Raw genomic sequence first — 21,432 nt, 5'->3', positions numbered from 1 at the left:
CAACTCAACCAAGTGATTCTGGGTGGCTTACAATTCTAAAACAATTTAAAAGAACATTAAAACAATAAAACAACCACAAAATAAATAAGTACAAATAGCAGCCATGATGATTAATCAACCAACAGTAAAGCCAAGTAACAGGGTCCTTAACACATTCCAAGCCCCAGCTCATAGCCAGGTTTTTTAATCTTTGCCAAAAACAACAACAGGGTTGGGGCCATTTCCAATCTCCAAGGGAAGAATATTTGATAAGGCAGGGGCTACACAGGACAAACCCATCTTCTGTTGGCAGTCTTTGACTGATGGGATCTGCAGCATGCCCTATCTGTTGGATTGGATTGGATGAGTAGAAAATCTTGAAACAGTCCCCCAGGGAACTCAGTTCCAAACCATGTAGAGATTTAAAAGTGACAACCAGCACTTTGAATTACTCCCAGAAACACACTGGCAGCTAGTGCAGCTCACAGAGCAGTGATGTTATGTGCTGTGTAGCCAGCACCATTTAATATCTGTGCAACTGCATTTTGCACCAATTGAAGTTTCCGAATGCTCTTCAAGGGCAGCCCCATGTAGAGCACATTCAAGAAATCTTCATCTGACAATCTTTGTTTGCATCTGTTGGGTGGGGAGATCCTTTTCAGAGCTCTCAATGCTGAGAATACTAAAGCTATATAGTTGGATATGTTTGCCACTATGAACTTGTGACCTAAAGATAATGACAGTGTTTTGAATTGATGCCAGTTCCAGAACTATCTTCAAGGACATCCCATGTACAGTGCACTGAATGAATCTAAACTCAAGGTTGTCCTAGCGTGTGACTCCTGCACAATCACTGTGAAAACTGTATTTATTAGCACGTCTAAATTGCAAAGCTGATTCTCGAAAGGAAGTGAAATCCCCATAAAACAAGCTAAAACTTCCTCCCTTCCATTCCATTTCATAGGAAAAGGGTATTGCCATGAATAGTTGCAGGATTGTCTCCATTCAGTTTGCATGAAATTGTATAAGAGAAGCTAAATGTGAATCTAATGGGACTAAACACAGGTTTCACTCTGTGCCTCTCTTGCTGCTGAAAGGCTCCCAAATTTGCCCACAAAGCAACATTAGTTATGAATCCAATTATGTTGACAGAGCAACAAGTCCTGTGAATCTATCAAGCATGCTCTGCATTATAGTTGATCTAATGCCAAAGAGTACTGTGGATGCTGAAAGCACCAGGTGCAAAGAGCCAGCTGCCCCCTGCTCCCGCTCCCCACCCCCAAGTCTGGGATCACCACTGTCCAGAATCTCAAGAGATTACAAAGTACTGCAGAACAGAGGAAGGGGGGGACACATGGAGCCAGCTGCAATCAGCTTAAAAGCTGGGAAAGTAGTGCAACATCCTGACCTAAGTGAAGTCATGGGAGATTTGCTGTAGAAGTCAATTGGTTAAGGTTTTTAAGCTATGGCAAGATGATCTTCATGCAGCTAATATGCTGCATGATAGCAATATACAACTACTATGCACTGTGTCAGTAAAAATGCAAGTGCCATATCCATGGAATACATAGAGCACTTAAGAGGCCACCGCCCTGAGTAGCCACAGGCCCCACACCAGAATCTTCAAAACAAACATGTAAAGGTATTTGGCTTCACCCAGCTCCAGTTGTGAAAATTGAACAAAGAGCAACAGGCAGCAATCCTGAATGCGAATGATTTCCTTGCAATGACAGCAAACATAAAATTCAATAAATGAGAAGTAAATTTCATTTGTGTGATGTATATATTAATTTGCATGCCATCTTTCCTATTATTTGTAATGGTACATTCTGACCAACTACTAGCTGCCCAAATCTAAGGAATTTGTTTATGTGTTTAATAATCCTACCATATTTTCAAAAAGCAAAGAAAAGTGTATCTTCCTGACTGATACTCAAAACAATCCTGGTTGGTAGGTTAAATAGAGATATAAGATCATCATATATCCCTGACAATATTATAGCTTGTTGATCATGATAGCATGAAGACCATTGAGAAAAACAGAAATAAATATCATTTAAGTTTAAAGACTATAAACTGTTTTTTTTAAATGTTAATTCAAAATCATAACTCAAAATATCAAAACATATATACAAATATAAAATGCATTAGTATATATGCCTAGAGCAGTATTTCTCAACCGTGGCAACTCGAAGATATGTGGACTTCAACTTGCAGAATTCTGGGAGACAAGGCCCACACCTTTTCAAGTTGCTAAGGCTGAGAAACACTGGCCTAGTTTAATGACTCTCTACTGATAAGTTGCACAAGTAAATCAGTTTGATTTTTAAAAAATTAAATGCTTTGAACAATTTTACTTGAGGTGATAAAATGTTGTTAACATAATTATTATTAAATTTTACTGTAAAGAGGCAAAAGTAAATAAGTTGTCAAACTGAGCATGTTTCCAGATGATGCATCATTCATTTATTCTATGAAACATTATAGTGATGATTTGCCATTTCAGGATATTGTTTGTGTATGTGTGTGTGGGGGGGGCGTATTTTTCAAATTCCTAATTCAGCATTTCTTTGTAGTACATTTAAGCAGAGGATTTTGTTAAATGTTGCTGGTTTTAATTGATGCTGAATGCCATTTTAAAGGTCTTTTGATTTTTAAAACTTAACAGTTAAATATGGTTTATAAAATTAAAGTGATCGGTTCCTTAAATGTGGAAAATGTGGCTAGCTACTTCTATTGTTTGTTTTCAGTAGCATATGTCATTAGGGGATTTCCCCCCCCCCCCATTTTTAAGCATATAACAAAAACAAGATTAGTGACATTTGTTTGTACCCCCATTTAAAGGCTTCAAAAGGCTTCAAAAGAGAAGACTGGATTTAATAATTTTCTGAAGTATTGACTGTCAAAACTTTTCCAAGCACATCTTATTTATTTGGAACTTGAGATTCTTACTATTCCCACAAAGATCACCTCACAAGCCACAGAGACAATCTACAATTGGTCTCACTAGTCAAATTCATGAAGTAAACCAAATGGGGAAGAAAAATAGAATATTGTGGAGAGGAGGATTTCTATCACTGGGTATTGCTCAAGCAGAATAGCATTCTTCCTGGTTTTTTCTCTGTCCAAGGTGCTGATTGCTTAGAAAATAAGCATTAATTTGCAATTATAAAGGAAGCTGGCTGGAATGCACAACTTTATTTGGGAAGATTAGAGACTTTTCTTGAAGAAATTAAAGATTTTTCTCTACTATAGCCAATTATAGTCTATTGTAAAATTCCAATTCCTTAAAAGAAACATTGGCAGTGGGATGCGAAATTTGTAGAGGGCTTCCACCCATCAATGCTGACACGGATAGGTATGGTATGTTGTTCTTACAAAATAATAACAGAGGAAAAAAGCCTATCTAATCCATGAAATCTGAATAGGCTGGATGAAATGAAGATCACTCTTTCTGTCCTCTGAGACATTGTATAGGGCCTGAATCAATGTGAATGGAGGTTGGCCAGCTGTGCATTGCAGGTTTTCCCCTCACTCTACTATGTGGCACTTTCTGTTTCTCCATATGCAAGAAAATATAGGACTACTGTATATCTTAAGTGATGTCTAGTTCCGTCTTAAGGAATCCAAATCTGGGGTGTAGAGTAAACTTTGCCCCACTCAAGTATAATAAAAGATAATTTACTACCAGGCACAAAATAATACTCTCCTTTTAAAGGAGGCAGCTTTATACAGGATATTATGGCTAAATCATTTAGTTGTGAAAAGTTGTGTTCATAGCAGGAAAGGCATGGAAATTCATTCAGCTAGTTACAATAAAATGATGCAAGTTAGGTAAGGACATAAAAAATATAAGCAGTGTCCTGCCAGGGCATAAGATCTGAATCCATGGCCAATCTTATCCAGTAGTCTATTCTCATAGTGACCAACAACTGCACAAGGAAGCTCACTAGGTTCCTAACAGGTGGCCTTCAGAGGCAGTCATGCTCCCATTAAGACTAAAAGCCATTAACCCCCATGAATTTTTCTCTAACCAGCTTATTTAAAAAAGATAAAGGTTTCCCCTGTCTGACCATGTCTGATTTTAGGGGGCAGTGCTCATCTCTGTTTCCTAACCGAGGGAGCCAGCATTGTCTGAAGATGCTTCCTGGTCATGTGGCTGACTGGCATTATATACTAAGGCACATGGAAAGCTGTTACGTTCCCATCAAAGTGGTACCCATTTATCTACTTGCATTTGCATGTTTTCAAACTGCTGGGTGGGCAGGAGATGATATAGGAGTTCTCCTGTCACGTGGTACTTGGGTCTGGAACTGTCAACCTTCCAGTTGACAAGCCCAGCATCTTAACCATCTTATGAAACCAACCAAACTGATAGCCAGCAGCACATTGTGTGGTAGCAAATTCCAAACTTGAATTATGTATTGTGTAAAAAAAAATCCTTTTGTGTATTCTGATTCTTCTAGAATTTAAACTCATTGGATGGTTGTAGTATCTTGGGAACGAGAAAATAGCTTCTCTTTGTTCATTTTATTCACATCATGGATAATTTTGTATATCTCAGTTCCCTCTCATTCACCTCCTTTCTAGACTAAAAAGTCCCAAACATTGCAATCTTTTCTCATACGGAAGCCACCCCAGATCCTTGATCATCTATTTGCCCTCCTGTGCACCTTCTCTATCTCCTTATATCCTTTCTGAGAGGGACGACCAGAATTACACACAATCTTCTCTGATGTAGACACACATAGTTTTATATAAGACCATTGTGATATTGACATCTTGTTTTTCAATTCTGTTTTTACGCCTAACAATGTGTTGTCCTTTTTTTTTAATATAGCAGATGTACACTGTGTTGACACCTTCAGTGAACTGTTGCCATTACTAATTTTAGGTCCTGGATTTAAAACAGTCAGCTGTCTCAAGAAGTTGCTAACAGCAGAGCTTTCTCTGCCGTGATCAGTTTATATTTTACCAATAGATTTCAATTTTTGAGCTATAATGAATATTCATTTCCTTAACTGTTTAGTTTGTGGCTTCCCTTTTCAATTAAAAATGGAATTTATTTCTATACACTTAAAATACTGTTTGGGAATAAAAATGGGGTTGAGGTTGAAAATGAATCAACACTACAAATTGTTGATTCAACTGCAAAATCTTAATTCCACATTCTCATTGGTCAATTATGGAGTCCAAATACTCCAAATACTCCAGAATCCTCGACTTATGACCACAATAGAGCCCAAAATTTCTGTTTCTAAGTGAGACCTTTGTTAAGAGAGTTTTACGACTTTTCTTGTCACAGTTGTTAAGTGAATCACTGCAGTTGTTAAGTTAGTAACACAGTTGTTAAGTAAATCTGGCTTCCCCATTGACTTTGCTTGTCAGAAGATCACAATAGGTGATCACATGACACCGGGACACTACAACCTTCATAAATTTGAACCAATTGCCAAGTGTTCGAATTTTGATCACACGACCATGGGGAAGCTGTAATAATTGTAAGCATGAACAATGCTCATGTCACTTTTTAAGTGCCATTTTAACTTCAAACAGTCATTAAATGAATGATTGTAAGATAACTTTATCATTGAAATTTTATGTATTGGTATACTGCTTATCCAAACTTGTAGACTTATAGCATTCAACTACTTAATCATTGAGAATCAGTATGGATGCCAGGAGTTGTTCAGCATATTATTACTACTATTATTTGTTTGGCACTGCATAATTAATTGTCATTTCTTTCTACTTCTGTGTTTAGCAAGAAGTAGATACTACATACTGTATACAGAAGGCTCCAGATGTTCATTTGGTTAGAGGCATTCTCACAAATATTCCTTACAAATTTTTTGCAAGTGATTTCAAAAGTATCAACATTGACAAAATATTACTAAAATTTTGAAATAATGACAATTGTCTCTGTGTGCATGCACACATATATGTGTATGTCTATCTGTTTCTCAATCACAGTGGGTGTGACCTGAACCTGATAATTATTTTCATATTGTTGCAACTAGAATTAAGAAATGAGTTGTAGAAAGTTTAGAGCACACAGAGAAGTTAACCTTCATATCTTTATCTGCTTTGAAACTGCTGGGAAATACAGTCTCTTCACCACCAGCAGGGAAAGATACGGGACTAAATTATAATAAAGAGGAGCACTCTAGTTCTAGGAAAGTAGTGGTAAGATCCTACCAAAACTGCAGATTTTCTAAGCCAGCTATCAATAAAAAGCAAATAGGATGCCTTACCTGCCTGCTTTGGTGATGATCATTTCGGTGCCAATATCATGGAATCGCTTCCAGAGATCAGCACATTGCAATTCCACTTGGATCTCCTCCATGGATGAGGCAGGCAGAGACTGAGAGAGCGAGTTGCTTGATGGGAGGTCCGATGTGGAACCGAACGAGCAGGATGTCCGTTCTGCCAGCACTTCAGTTTCGGATCCTGTGCTCTGCTCTGAATCTAAAAGAAGCAGAAGTGGAAAAAGAGTCAAACCAACTTGAAATGTCTAAAGTTCCTCAAAGTAATAAGAAATAAAATGAAGCCATTTGAAGGGATCCGGGGAACTAGAGGAATGACATCTTTTTCATTAGAAGAGTGTTGTTGGTGTCGTGTTATAAGTTACAATCTGGCTTCTGGTTTTCAGTTTCCAACATGACATCTGGTTCTTTAATTAAAATTTAAAGCTGTTGAATAAAACTGCCCACAGTTAAAAATATAAATAGTAACAAACTAATCTGGATACAGGAAAATGCAGCCTGCAGTTGTAGGCTGAGAGAAATGGGGAGCGTGGGGGGGGGAGTCATTCAACACTGAAGAAATAATGTATTTAATTGTATGTTTTACCACATGTGCTGTTTATGTGTTTTGAATAAGGGATTTTTTTTTCCAGATTTCTAATTTCTTTGTCCTCAAAAGTAATAAAAGCTGTCCTTTTGTTTTGGTTTCAAGCAGATATATGTTATTTGTTCCTATGTTGTAGTTCTTGAGCAATTATTTTCCCTGAGAAAATAACAACATTAGGTTATGGATGTAGAATCCCTGTAGAGTTGAAGAAAGAAAGCATATGGGAAAAATTACTGCCAAAGTAATTGTTATTTCAAAGAACACCTAGACTTTTACAGGGTCTTCAGATATAAACATCTGGACCAAAATGAGAGAAAGCCAAAAAGCTGGAGCTGAATTAAAGACATTTCTAAGGCTCAAACCTTTTTACTCTGAACTCATTAGTTGTGAGGACCCAAGGGAAGACTTGCCTTGCAGGTCTTGCCATTGGAGGTTCAGTTGGTTGGGATGCAGGTCACAGAGGGAATCCCTGGCTTCGCACTTTTTGTCATGAAAACCACTTCCACCAAGGGGCCCAACTGAACTGAGATTCTCATCAGTATACTTGTTTCCTGGTGCTCCCATTGCTTTATAATTATTATCATCTCCTCATTTTAAATGTGTTGGAATTAGGATATCACTGTTAGTTATTTTACAGATTAAATGTTATTTATTTATTTATGGTCATCAATCAGTAAAACATGCTCTCTTCTACTCAAGATATTTTGGGTGCCTTTCTGTATACATATTTTATTTTAATTAGGGGAAAAACATTAAGCTCTGAGCCTCTTTACTTGTAGAGATATAAGAGACAATGTCTGTGCAGTATTCAAGACCTCCCACTTCTTCTGATATGAGCTGATGTAACACAAGATAATTCTCTGAGAATCTAATTACAGAATGTCCCACACTGTAGCTTGGGTTTTAGTAACAAATGTTGGAAAGGGTGGAATATTGGAGAAATCAACTCAGCAAGCACTTCTGGCAACAATATAATTAACTTGGAGAAGATACTGAATTGCAATTCATGGCGTTCATATGAATTGTGCCAGAGTCACATGTAAAGGAAATGTAAGCTGTCCAGCACGCTCCTCTTAAAAATATTTAATGTAAGGATTTCAGCAAATCTTATTTCCAAACAATAATGCTTGGCCTTTATTCAGTGTGCTCAAAATGTTTCACATCTGTTATCTAGTTGCAGTTCAGAAAGATAAGCCAGCATTACTGTAGATGGAGTTTAAGGCTCTTCCACATGGCATCCTTCAGCTGTTTGCCTCCCATAAATAAACCAGCTGGAAATGAAGCCAGATTAAGCAATTTCTTCCCAGATGTCAATCCCTTCCTCCACTTTGGACATGGTGATGGCCAGTTGTTCTGTTGCTGAATGGTGATTAACACAGCTCCTAATTGGTGGGTTCTCCTGTTTCTTTATTCCCTCCAGGAGATAAAGCACCAACTGCTTTCCTTGCCATGGGAGGGTCATGCGGGTCATAGCCTTCAAGCAGGACAGTGGGCAGAACATTCAAAAACCCATTGCAGAAATAGCAGTCAACATTAGCAGTTCACCCTATAGCAAAGCAGCTATTATACTGGCCTGACATGTGAAGTGTCTCTGGTTTGAAGCTGTGTAGAAACTACTTTTTTCATTACTGTTTTTCCTTCCCTAAACTCTCCACTTATTTGCTGTTATTATGCTTTACCAGTTCGTAAGTGAATATTTTCACACTTATCAATCTTGGCCCAGTTCCCAAATAGTCCAAATAGATAAGTATTGCAAAAGGGGTTATCCCTGAATTTAACTGGGGCTCAGAGAGAGGTCGGTGGGGGCATGGGGGGGGAGAGAAGGTTTCAACATTTGAACGGTCTACTAGTGAAGTTTATATAAATAACTAGTGAAGTTATATTATAAAATGACAAGCAAAAAGTAGATAGAAAAATAATTTAAAAGGGAGGAGATGTTTTCAACCCATTTCATGTTACACTACAAGACTACTGTTACAGTAGCAAATGCAGCAGAGATTAAGAAGAATCCTGGGAAAGCACAAGACATGGACTTTTATTTAAAGCTGCTGGTGGTGAATGCTTGAGTGTAGAGCAGCATTTTAACTTTATAAACTGCAGTGCATTGGGGGGGGGGTGTTTCCAAATTGATGTGTAAATAAACAGAATCAAAAGTTCATTTTGATCATGAATAACTACCAAAGTAAATAAGAGGCTCTATTCCCACTGCAGATTATGTGGATTCATTTCCTTCAAAAGCATTTACCTACAACATAGAGAGCTTAGTGGATGAGCCAGTCATCAATCCTTTTTCCATCCATAATGGAAAACACCCATTCTGATGCAGTCCAGAAAAATACAAGCAGAAGTTACATTTCCTGCAAGACGGGGGTGGGTTGAGGAAAGGAAGGAAGGAAGGAAGGAAGGAAGGAAGGAAGGAAGGAAGGAAGGAAGGAAGGAAAAAAGAAGAAAGAAAGAAAGAAAGAAAGAAAGAAAGAAAGAAAGAAAGAAAGAAAGAAAGAAAGAAAGAAAGAAAGAAAGAAAGGAGAGTTAAGAAGAAATGATAGCTGTACAGAAAAGAGAAGTGGAGAAACAAGATTAGATGGGGATGAGGGAAGCAGACAAGAAATGGGAGGGAGCGAGTTTTATTTAGGCATTACAAAAGCGTACTGGCTAGGGAATTCTGGGATTTGAAGTCCACACCTCATAGTTGTTAAGTTTGAAAAACACTGCTTTATAACAACCAACGCCTGCATTTACTTGTAGCTCTTGTCAATGTCTTTATTTTCAGCAGCTTTTTCTATTCTAATTGACTCAGTAGATTATAAAATGGATTACAAGTCACAAGTTGTTATTCGTGAGGAAAATTGGTCTTTCCATAATAGAAATGGGTGCTCTTCTCCCTCTGTTCTCTGTTTATTAGGAAAATTTATTTTTACAGATGAAATAGCTATCTCATACATATAGTCCTCAACTTATGCCCATTCATTTAGCAACCATATGAAGTTAAAACGCTGCTGAAAAGGTGACTTATGACTGATCTTTGCACTTAATGACCATTACAGCATCCCTGCAGCCACACAATCAAAATTCAGGTGCTTGACAACCAGTGTCTATCCAGTTATTGTGTCTGGAATCATGTGACCTTCCCAGCTGGCTTCTGACCCGCAAAGTCAATGGGAAAAAACAGATGTGTTTAACAACTACATGATTCATTTAATGACCATAGTGATTCTCTTAATGACTATGGCAAAAGGGTCAGAAAATCAAGCGTGACCCACTTAACAATCACCTTGCTTAGTGACAGAGGTTCCAGTCCCAATTATGGTCATAAGTTGAGGACTACCTGTATTATTCTATAAACTCCCTGGGAGTTTATTATAAATAAACAAATGTACTGTCTGTGTTCATGGCTGAGCTACAATATTTCTCAGGTAAACATACGAAAACATTTCATGCTGTGGGAAATGTCTGGCATCCCTCCAAAACATTTAAAAACTCATTATTTCTCGAGTGCTTCACAAAATAATGCTTTAACAACACCATGGCACAGTCCTCAACGAAACAATTTTATTAAAACAGATGTACTATCTGTAAAGTATTATGTTTACTCTTTATACTTCTTACCTTTAAAAACATGTCACTAGGGCAGGATCAGGAGGCTGATCATACCTCTGGACAATTGCTGTCATATTTTTTGTAATATTTAATTTGCTTTTATTCTTATTTATTAATACTCTTGATTCCAAATGTGCCCCCCTAATTCATCCCTAGAACAGTCTTTGGAGTTCAGTTTTCTACATCTTTGTCACTTTTTTTAAATTATTTTCTGCCACAAAAACACACAGGTACAAGCCAGCTAAAAGACACATCTGTTCAGTTCCCCTGGCCTAGGCTGCTTCATTTTTTTCACTGTGAGATTTCAATGGAACTGAAAATATCTCATAGGAGAGATTTTGCAGCATGCTGTCAGCAATTTACAGCTGCCAAAACTATATCAATCAAATCCCACTGGAGACTTTTCTTTCTTCCAATCAAGAGTGGTTAAGAAGACAAGGAGGGGGCTTACACACACACACACACACACACAGAGAGAGAGAGAGAGAGAGAGAGAGGGAGGGAGGGAGAGAGAGAGAGAGAGAGAGAGAGAGAGAGAGAGAGAGAGAGAGAGAGAGAGAGAGAGAGAGAGAGAGAGACTTTAGCTTTCCTCAACTGAAATATCTCCATTAGATGAAATTTATTAAAAAAAACAGTACATATTATAGATAAAATATATTATAAAATATGCAGCAGACATTATAAAAATAATTTTGGATCCTCAGTTAAATGAGATATTATTACATACAGAATTTTCCATCTGGTTACACTGTATGATCTGTATAGCTGATCTAATTGCATACAATATGCACACAGAATTGCAATAAAAGGTAGCTGTCAAATGGGGATTTAAATTAACAATAATATTTTCATTTATTTTTCAATGATATAATGTGCATTTATGTGTCCGTGAACATATGAAGATTATTCAAATAATTGACTTTGCTATGCAGCCGAACTATTTAATCTTTGGTGGTATGTGGGTAAGTAAATAAAGAGGGGTGGTTCTTTATAGAAAGCAGCTAGTTGCAAAACCCACTTATCCTCTCCCCAAGCAATTAACGTATTTTAAAAAGTTTCTGAACTGTATTATCAATTGGCCAACTCTCTTCTCAGATTGATCCTCTATCAGGTCATGATTAAATATTCAACGTGGTTTCCACAAAATAATTGCTTGACAAGTACAGGAAGCACTCTAGTGAATACCTACTAATGTCAAGATAATATGCAAACTTGCCCAAACATGTACTCAGGGATGGGCTGCTGGGGGTTCACAGGGGTTCAGGAAAATCTCTAGCTAAAATTCTGTGCAGCTTGGAGAACCCCCAAATTGTACACCTTGCCCTGATCCTCCCAGGAGTCCCCATAAGGCCCATTTTGGATCCAGGTAAGTGAAGGGTGTGCACGGAAGCGCGGGGAGGGCGAAAAACAGGCCTAATGGAAGTTTGAGAAGGCCAGAAATGGGCCAATCTCAGGCATCCAGAGGGCCTCTGGGGTCAGGAGAGGCCGTTTTCGCCCTCCTGGAGGCTCGAGGAAAGCCTCTGGAGCCCGGAGATGGCACACACACACCCCTGTGTGCAGGAGGCCAACCAGGCCACGCCCACCATGGCCATGCCCACCCAGCAACCAGGCAGAGAAGCCCTTGCTAAAAATTTTGAAGCCCACCCCTGCATATACCTGAATAAATTACCCAGACCTACTGTTCAAACAGCTTCACCTGAGTCTAATAAAGCCCCTGAAGTCTTGAGATGACTGGGGAGTTATGACCACAACAAGATCTTTTTCTTTACCCTCACAATGGTTGGAAGTGGCTTCAAACTTTGCAAAATCCAGCCCTACCAGTCTATTTCAATCTTCCTATAAAGTGGTCTGTATGCTACTTTGATTCCCCACCTACATCCTGAGATGCTAATAAGAAAAATCTTGTTTGGGTCACTGGCAGTTCTTAAGGCCTTGGAGGTACATATGGCCAGGACAGAAGATGATGGTGATGAAGTAGCTTGTCATTTTTGTTTTCTTTTGAGTTTATGATTTCCTTCCCATTGGCTGCTATAAATGGGAGCTAACAAAGGCTGATGAACTGCTGGACATAACAGGAGTGGTGAGATTCTGTGCCAAATTTGTGGAGTATTTAGGTTGATAATTTATCTGAATTTCTGAGATAGAGGAGGAATTTCCCCATGATTTTTCATCAGTGGAGCAGTCTTTTAGAAACGGTAATAAAACCATTCCAGAAAAAGCCCTATAGGAGGAGTTCCACCATGATGTCTCTTCCTTGGGACTTGATTGAAAAATGGAAAGTGAGGGAAAATACAAAATACCGGAGATGTTTATTCAATGGAAGAGATATTCTTACCACTGCATGATTAAATAAGTGCTATAATGTTCTGTATTGCCTACAAGAATTTCTTCAAAATTCTATTCTTTGGAATAATTTCTAAGGCATATTCTCTTTCATTGGAATTCATAGCTGCTAGGAAAAACAGACAGAAGAATTTGTCTGCCGAGATTATTGATAGATTTTGTTGTTGTTATGTTATGTTTGGATCAGTTTGGGAGTATGTTGGATGAATGGAAGGGTTTGGGATCTAAAGTTTCCTTAACTGGTTTTCACTGTGTCTGTTTACTACTATTGCAGTGATTAAGTTTCCCATGCTGCAACATGATAACAAACCTTTTCCAATTCCATGTATATCCATCACTGCAGAAAAGACTTTGTACATTTAATTCACACATCCCACATATTACACTTATATATGTATGTACGCACACATTCTCAAACACTAGTGTAGCTCCATATGCAAACATTCTTGATTTAGTAGTTTTAGAAGCTTTTCATTAACACCAGTGCAGTGGTTTACATATCTAGGTACCTCTTCTTCCAAATCTAGAAGACATTCCAGGCTGCAGATCTGATCCTTTATTAAGTCAAAATCTCCATTCATCTTTTTTGAACTAGAGAAACTATGCTTTGTCTAAATTATATTTCTGCTTGTTTACCTAAATCTGTTCTAAGATTGTCTCCAAATACTAATTCGCTGGGATTAGTAAATGAAAACAAAAAGTAGAAATAACACTCCAGAAGAGCCTCTGAATAATTTCCTCAAGGGTTTCTTGTAGATGTTCTTGTAGTTTGGTCTTCACAGACCAATGAATAAAATATAGAATATATTCTAACATATTACTTGTGAGGCTGTTCCACAAGGAAAAGCTAGAGCTACCCTGCTTCAAACACACTGCAGATGAGAAGTGCAAAAAATATGATAGAGCCATATATCCTGCATTCATCACCTGGTATCAACTATCTACCAAGGTGGAAGTGATTGTTTACCTGTACATTTTCCAGTCATGACCATACATATCTAGAATAAACCCATGAATATTCAGAGAAATGTAGTGGAGTTCTCAGGGGAAATGGAAAACATTTATATGCAGAACTTAGATCCAACATCTTTGTGTTTTAAAAGGGTACAACATAGTAGGAGAGAATCACTGTCACTTTAACTAGATCATGGATGGACAGTTTGTGGCCTTGACCTTCCTTGCAAACCTCTATAAGAAAGAAGCAACCACTTTTTTTCCCACTGCCACAGAAAACTCCACCCTCTTTTCCCACTTCCAGCTATCAGCACAATCATTTCGTCAGGCAGGAAAAAGATCACTGATTTCCTGCTGCCATTAAAGAAAGGAAACCAGACAATCTGGTCCCCACCTGCTGCTTGATTACCTGATCAACTGAACGTGGGGACCAGATCAAGCATCCGGTTTCCAAGAATGACCCACATATGGGAAGCACTCAAGCGCGGGAGAAAGACAACAACTTTCTCTTTTGTTTTGTTCTTAGCACCTGGTTGTCGGAGAAATCTGTCCTTGAACTTTCACTTGTATTTCTGAGTAGGTAGCTAATCAAGGCAGCTTCATATGTTTAAGGGGGTAAAATCTGAACTTGCAAGATAATGAGGAAAAGCATCCAAAGAACCTATAAAGCTTTCTAAATGGCCAAAAGAAAATGAGACAAAAATGGGAAATTTTCCTTTAAGATAATGTTATTTTTCATAGTCATGAGACCTCAGAGACATTTGACTGTTTGGAGAGCTTCTACATCCTTTTTAGATGGATTTTGCTCTTCTTGCCTGTTCTGCTCCCTCCTCCTCCTCCTCCTCCTCCTCCTCCTCCTCCTCCTCCTCCTCCTCCTCCTCCTCCTCCTCCTCTTCGCCCAGATGGATAGACCAGGGAAAACACAGCAGGGTATTCTTCTGCATTTGGCTGGTTCGCATCTTGCAGTGTTTATAGGCTTGACGTGACTTTTCCAGCAAAAAATTGACGTGGGCAAATTCCCCACACTTCCCCCACCCCACCCCTCTTCTCTTTCATCCAAACCATACACCAGACGTTTCTGCTTTCAATATCCTAGTGCAATTTTGCAATGGACTTGCAGGGGGTGGAAAAATCAATACATAGGGAAGTCACACCAACCCACTAGGAGTCGCAAAACTTCCCTATTAAATTACAGCATCAGGCTTTGGTGATCAGATACGATTTCCTCTTTGAAGACCTTTTTAGTCCTGAAGATTGCAAACAAGTTTGTGCTACTCTTTATCACACAATTTTTCCAGCTATTAGCAATTTTAAAAATTTGAGGGCCCCAGTCTCTGCCCTTTTCCAAAAGCATTCCCATTCACACTGGGGAAGCAGAGTTCACGGAACACATGGCACTTAACACAAGCAGCAGGTCTGCTATTTCTGCAACAGAGGTCTGCCTACTGCTAGGCAGGGTGTCTTCTGTGCCCTGACCAGAGAGAGAAAATGAAACACCAGTGTAAAAAAAGAAGAGAAAAGCATGTGATCTCCAATAATTACAATTCAAAAGCAGTTCCGTAGGGCCATTCAAGTCTTCAGTGCCCATTCTATTTTTTGATCCAACCAAATCACCCAGACCCATATATTAGATTTGGGCAATGTTCCAAGTGTCTGTTGAAACAATACTGTGTAAAGCATTTAAATTCTTGAAAGTAGCACAATAGCACTACAAGGGAGCCTCAAGTATTTATTGCCAGTTCTGGGCAAATGTCAATTTTGCCAGATCTATAAACAAGTGTTTTAATTTGGCAACTTCCTGCCTCTTTATTTGTACACACACACACACACACACAAACACAAACACAAACACAAACACAAACACAAACACACATGAATGTACAACTGGCAAATTTTCTCAATTTAAGGAAAGAAAGCGTATTGTTTGCTTACTTTCTGATTAATTGGAAGCCGGAGCTGCAAGCATTTCCTGACATATTGAAAATAAGCCGGAGCTCAGCAAGGTTATCTCAATTTATTTTCTGCCACCTTTCATTTAAGAGCCTACCTTTCAAAATCAAGGGTTGAAGAATTATCATTGAGAAGCCAGTTCAAACCACTGGGAATGTTTAATGTCCCTCAGAATGGAAAATATCTGACTGACCTAATCAGGGTCACTCAGTGGTTACTTGTCACAAGAGCTCTGTGCTATTCCCAGAAATAGAGGCAGTGTGGCTCTGAATACCTGCCACTGGGGAACAGTAGCGGAAGACAGCTATGGCCCTGGTGTCCTGCCTGAGAGCTTCCTGGATGGATTCGGTTGGCCACAATGGGAAACAGATGCTGGACGAGGTGAAGCATTTGTCTCATTCAGAGGATTCTTCATATATTCATAATTCAATCCATTCAGTAGGAATGAGTTTCTACAAAAAAATATTTTATTGTGAAATATTTTAGTAGTTGTTCTTTAAATCAATGGTTTCTTCACATATTAGATCAGTGCAGGAAAATAATCATTCTTTTGAGGTTTTAGGGTAGATTAATATTGCTGATGTTTCTATGTGTCCCAGTAAGTAAAGCTTTCTAGCTATCTAATCTTTCACCAGATATTAATATAAGCCTGAACACAGTCACAATTTGACTGGGTAGGCCTTAGAAAGAAAAGAATCACATGTTTAATACAAATAGAAATGTCCAGTGTTCACTGCTAAGTATAATTTGAATACAGATCTTCTTCACTCAATATTTGTAAAACAAGAGCCTCAAAGAGAATCAGGTAATAATATTTAAAAGATTCTCAATTAATTATGCCATTAATATATACCCTGGAAAAGATAATTTTTAGTCTGTAATCCTTATTCTTTGAAGGGATAAAGGGGAAAATAAATGTTTAGAATGCAATCCTTACCCCATTGGATAGTTTGGAACTTCTAACTGAATACTTTCAGCATTACTTTGAGATTGAAATTCTGAGGCCTGACCCAAAGCACTCAGTGGAATGGAACTTTAGAGGAAAGTGCAGTACTAATAAGGACCTTCACATATACTGCAGTAACAAAATTATGTTCATTATTGATGTATATTCAGTAAAATCCATTAGTATTATAAATTTCTGGCATAATTACCTGTTGCATATAGTTTTGGAATGTCTCCTCAGCAAGAAATGTAGAAAACAAGACAATGCAAATATTAGGTGCTCCAGCCATGAGATCCTAGCTAAGACTCTGTCAATCACAGGACAGATTGAAAACTGAATGGCAGTAATTAGTGGAATTACAGGCAGAAGAATTAATTTTGTCTTGTCCACCTTCCCAGAAGAGAAGCACAGAAGGGGCTGGTAGCATCATTTTAAATGGCTAGGCAGTGCAAAAACATGATGGTATTTTTTTTTCATCTAAGTCAATATTCATTTATTGATTCTATCCAATTTCCACATTTATCTAAGACAATTGTTCCACAAGTCAACATCTCACTCTGTCAGCAGTGTGACTGAGATCAGTTATCAAATTTGTAAAGACCAAATTCCCTGAGCATTCTCCTATGTAAGGGTTGCAGAAATCAATGATTACTATAGATGGTTGCCACATAATTTTGATGTAATGTCTAATGTAGAGAACTAAGATCTTTCCTTGAAAAACAAATTAAAGTGGGTGGGGGGAGGTTGTTTGTTTGAAGGAAATGTGAGTAGAAAACTCTAAAAAGCTTAAAACCGGGAAGGAATTTTTTAAAAATACCTTGGAGATATTCCTATTACCAGGAGGGAAAGTGGACTACTTTGAGTTGTAAAAATCATCTGATACTTTGTAAAAGACTAAGGAAGATACACATTTGTTAGTATATGAATTTAGCGGATCAAAGATCATCTCTTCAGATGATCAAGCAATCTAAATGAGCAGGAATAGATATGTTATGAATATGTATTAGAGAGGGAAACAAACAATAATGTATACAGAGAGAGACAGAGACAGAGAGAGAAAAAGAGAGTGAGAGAGAAATAGACCCACTCACACATATAGTCTGTCAAATAATGCTATGGATCTGTAACAAAGTATTATTGATGTGAATACAACCTGCATTAATCTATACAACAGTACAATGTTTATTTGTTTGCCTGTTTGTACTCTCAAAGCTAGCCCAAAAATTGCATTATACCAAAATTTGAATCAAGCTTGAATCTAACTTAAAGAATGCATAAAGATTCCAAAACCCATTACTCTCTGTGAAATTAAAATGCCCTTGATTTGCAAAGTCATGCCAATTTTAGAATGCCCGCAGTCACTTGAGTGTGATTTCTAACGCTCCATGCCAGCTTCCCACAAGCAAAGTCAATGGGGAAGCCAAGAGGAAGTTAGAAGTTTCTCCTGCTGCCTCTGTTTTTTTTTTTATCCTATTGTGGTCTCTTTAGATAAGTAAATTTTGAGTTATTATTGAAGTTCATTTGCCACTGGAATTATTTCTCTATTTATGATCATGGTACCATCCAGCATTGGATTTTTAAAAATGGTCAACTGAAGATTAAATTTTATTTCTGGTCACGTCAGACTGCACTACGTTTTTCTCAAAGGATGACCCAAAGAGTCACAAGGTTATCAAATAGACTAATAACAATGATAGAATACATCCATATATTGAAAACATGGAAATTCTTCATATTTTGGATCATAATTTTAAAGGTACCAGAGATATCATTTCCACTTCTTAAAAGTTATCCACAAAGTTTGCAGATTGTAACCCCTGGAAAAACTAACGTGGTGAACACAGTAAGCCACTGAACCAAAAACACAAAATTATTTTTGCCATAGAACAATTTTTCCTTGAAAACACAGCCCTTAATCAAATCCCATAGATTAGCCCATCCTATCCAAGTGTTGGCATTTTAAAATTAAGGGGCTTTTTAGCTAGTCTGAAAAAGCAGGTGCAAGAGCAGTTGTCCAAAATATGCAAGGAAAAATAATCTAATAATATGTTCTACTACCACAAAATCAAAACATTTTGACTTATTAAGAAAAAAGAAGCAATAACAAGGGTGATTCATAATATACAATACATAGTGGATAAACATGAAAGACACTTCAAAGTCGCAAGCTAGGAGACAGCACAGCAGGGAAAGGAAAAGAGAAAAAATATCTATTAAATACCAACTTCCATGTGATTTCATTCAAATCAATAGTAAACATGTGTGTGCACACATATACATGCACTTGCATGTGTGTGTGCACGCACATGCACACTTTTAAACACATTACATCTATTTGAGCCAGAATGAATGAATTAATGTCTCCTCCCAGCTCCCACCAAAATAAGATTTCTTGTCTAACTCTGGATGCCTGGTCTTATGCAATATGACAGTGATCCAGAGGTGGGTTGCTACCGGTTTGCACCGGTTCGGGCAAACTGGTAGTGGAATGTTGGCCTGGGCCGCAGAACCGGCAGTGACCCTGGATGGCCACACCTCCGAACCAGTTCCTCGGTCACCACTGCCATTGCCAGCATGTTTTTTAATGTTCTGCGCATGCGCAGAACTATTTACAGGCAACTGTGCACATGTGAAGCATGCACGAAGTGAACTGGCAGTAACACTGGAAGCAACGCACCCCTGCAATGACCTAATACCCATGAAAGGAAAGATAACCAACATATATTCTAAATAGCAATAGCAGTTAGACTTATATATCGCTTCATAGGGCTTTCAGCCCTCTCTAAGCGGTTTACAGAGTCAGCATATTGCTCCCACAGTCTGGGTCCTCATTTCACCCACCTCGGAAGGATGGAAGGCTGAGTCAACCTTGAGCCAGTGAGATTTGAACCACCGAACTGCAGATAGCAGTCAGCTGAAGTGGCCTGCAGTACTGCACTCTAACCACTGTGCCACCTCGGCTCTCTTAAATGCACTCAGTTTGATGTATTACATGGTTGTGTGATCTTCATGGCAGAATTTAAAACATAATTTAAGCATTTTCCTCAATCCTTTGGGTATATTAGCTCAATGCATACTAATTCTGTAATAAACAAAGAACTATAAGCTAGAAACCAGATTTTTTAATACAGGAAAACATGGTTCATCTAACACCGTTCCTGGAACACAACGTGGCACAGGAAAAATCTTTGTAGTTGGAATAAAATATTCTGCCTCTTTTGTTACATTTCTAAATTCTTGCTTCAGCCCCCTAAACAAAAGAGACATTAATGCCTGAGTAAATAATGCTCCCCGTTGATATAAAAATACCATAGTTGACCACCTTCCAAAATTGACCACCTCCATAAATTGACCTAATTTTCATAGACCAGACATACACTATATGTACACAATAGAAAGCCAACCTTTCTATACTGACCACCTCTGTAAGTTATAACCTGAGCAACTGGACCTTGACACAGTGTAGAGGGTGTCAAATTTTTCAACTTTCAATTTCCAAACATTAGGGGTGCTCAAAAGTTGTGACATGCCTTGGGGATTGTAAACACATTTTGGTTACTTTAATATAATTTAGATGTACTTGTTAAGTAACTACATAAATATCATAACCTTTCAACATTTTGTTTGTTTCATTAATTTACTCTCTGTAACTTAATCAGCTGAATCCAGTCTGCACCAAGAAAAGTGAAATGCAGAATTGGTAGCAATGAATTTCTTTCAAGAAGACTATCAAAGAATACAGTATTTTTGACTATGGCAGAAAAGATGATGACACTGATGAGTCTGGAGTCTTTTTCAAGAGGATGCCTGACAGGAGCCTCAATATGAGGGATGACGTGACAAATGTAAGAGTGGAAAACTTTCTAAAGAACATTTCACAGTTCTGCTGTGTGCTAGCTTAACTGGAGGGAAGCTAAAACCTTTGGTGATTGGTAAAGCGGCGAAATCGCGCTCATTCAACAACCTGCAGCCCAAAGACCTTTCCGTCAATGGGGAATATAACAAATCTGCATAGATGACTGATGCTTTATTTGAGGCGTAGATAAGAGGTATTGACCGAAAAATGAAGAAGAAATGGTCCATTCTCCTTGTAGTGGAGAATTGTCCTAGCCATCCCCAAGTGAATAACCTTACAAACGTGAAACTAACATTTTTGCCTCCAAACATTATATCAAAAATTCAACCTCTCAACCAAGGTATAACCAAAACATTCAAAATACCTAGCCCAGTTTCTGCAATGTGTCATTGCTAAAATGCAAACCTAGGGTCCATCTGCAGAAGCAAACCCTAACCAACCCAATGGAAAAATGCTGGAAGCAACTGATGAAACAGAAGAATTAAGTGTAGAGGACTCAGAAAGTGCAGATTTTCATTTACTATGGGGAAAATGCCCAGGTATGCTAAAGTGATATAGCCAGCATTGAGTGTTTTCTCCATTTACCTTCATAAAATAAATAAGAGACAGACTAAAATTGACTCTCTTTCTTTTTTCAGAAAAAATGATCAAATGATGAGAAAGCAATACATATGTAAATGTGTTGATTTTGTATGATATAGTATTGTATGAATGATTTCCCCGTGCTTTCCCTGTGTTTTTGTATGACATTCACTAATAAAAGCTGTACAATAAAATGAGGCTATGTACGTATAAGCACAGTTGTTCCATATGTTGACCATCTCCGTTTGTTGACCACTTTCCCTCAGTCCCTTGGATGGTCAACTTTCAGAGGTTTTCCTGTATAATAAAATAATAATTGTTTGCTGTTTAGCAATACCTTAAGTCTGCTGCCTGAGGCAGTCTGTAATATGCC

At 38.1% G+C, this 21,432-nt stretch overlaps 1 protein-coding gene across 1 annotated transcript in view; it reads right to left on the bottom strand.

The window, feature by feature from the left end:
- The window catches only part of TBX15 (T-box transcription factor 15), an 82,305-nt gene that overhangs the window by 43,536 nt on the left and 17,337 nt on the right, over nucleotides 1-21,432 (bottom strand). The window contains exon 2 of the mRNA XM_014058507.2: nucleotides 6,234-6,447. Within this exon, the coding sequence (XP_013913982.1) occupies nucleotides 6,234-6,447 (214 nt within the window). The remainder of the gene's footprint in view (nucleotides 1-6,233; nucleotides 6,448-21,432) is intronic.

This window comes from Thamnophis sirtalis, unplaced genomic scaffold (assembly GCF_051295495.1).
Source record: "Thamnophis sirtalis isolate CommonGarterSnake01/CBP01778 unplaced genomic scaffold, rThaSir2_p1.2 scaffold_5, whole genome shotgun sequence".
Classification (NCBI taxonomy): Eukaryota; Metazoa; Chordata; class Lepidosauria; order Squamata; family Natricidae; genus Thamnophis; species Thamnophis sirtalis.
The sequence above is the reverse complement of the archived record's forward strand: the minus strand, read 5'-3'. Positions and strand labels throughout refer to the sequence as shown.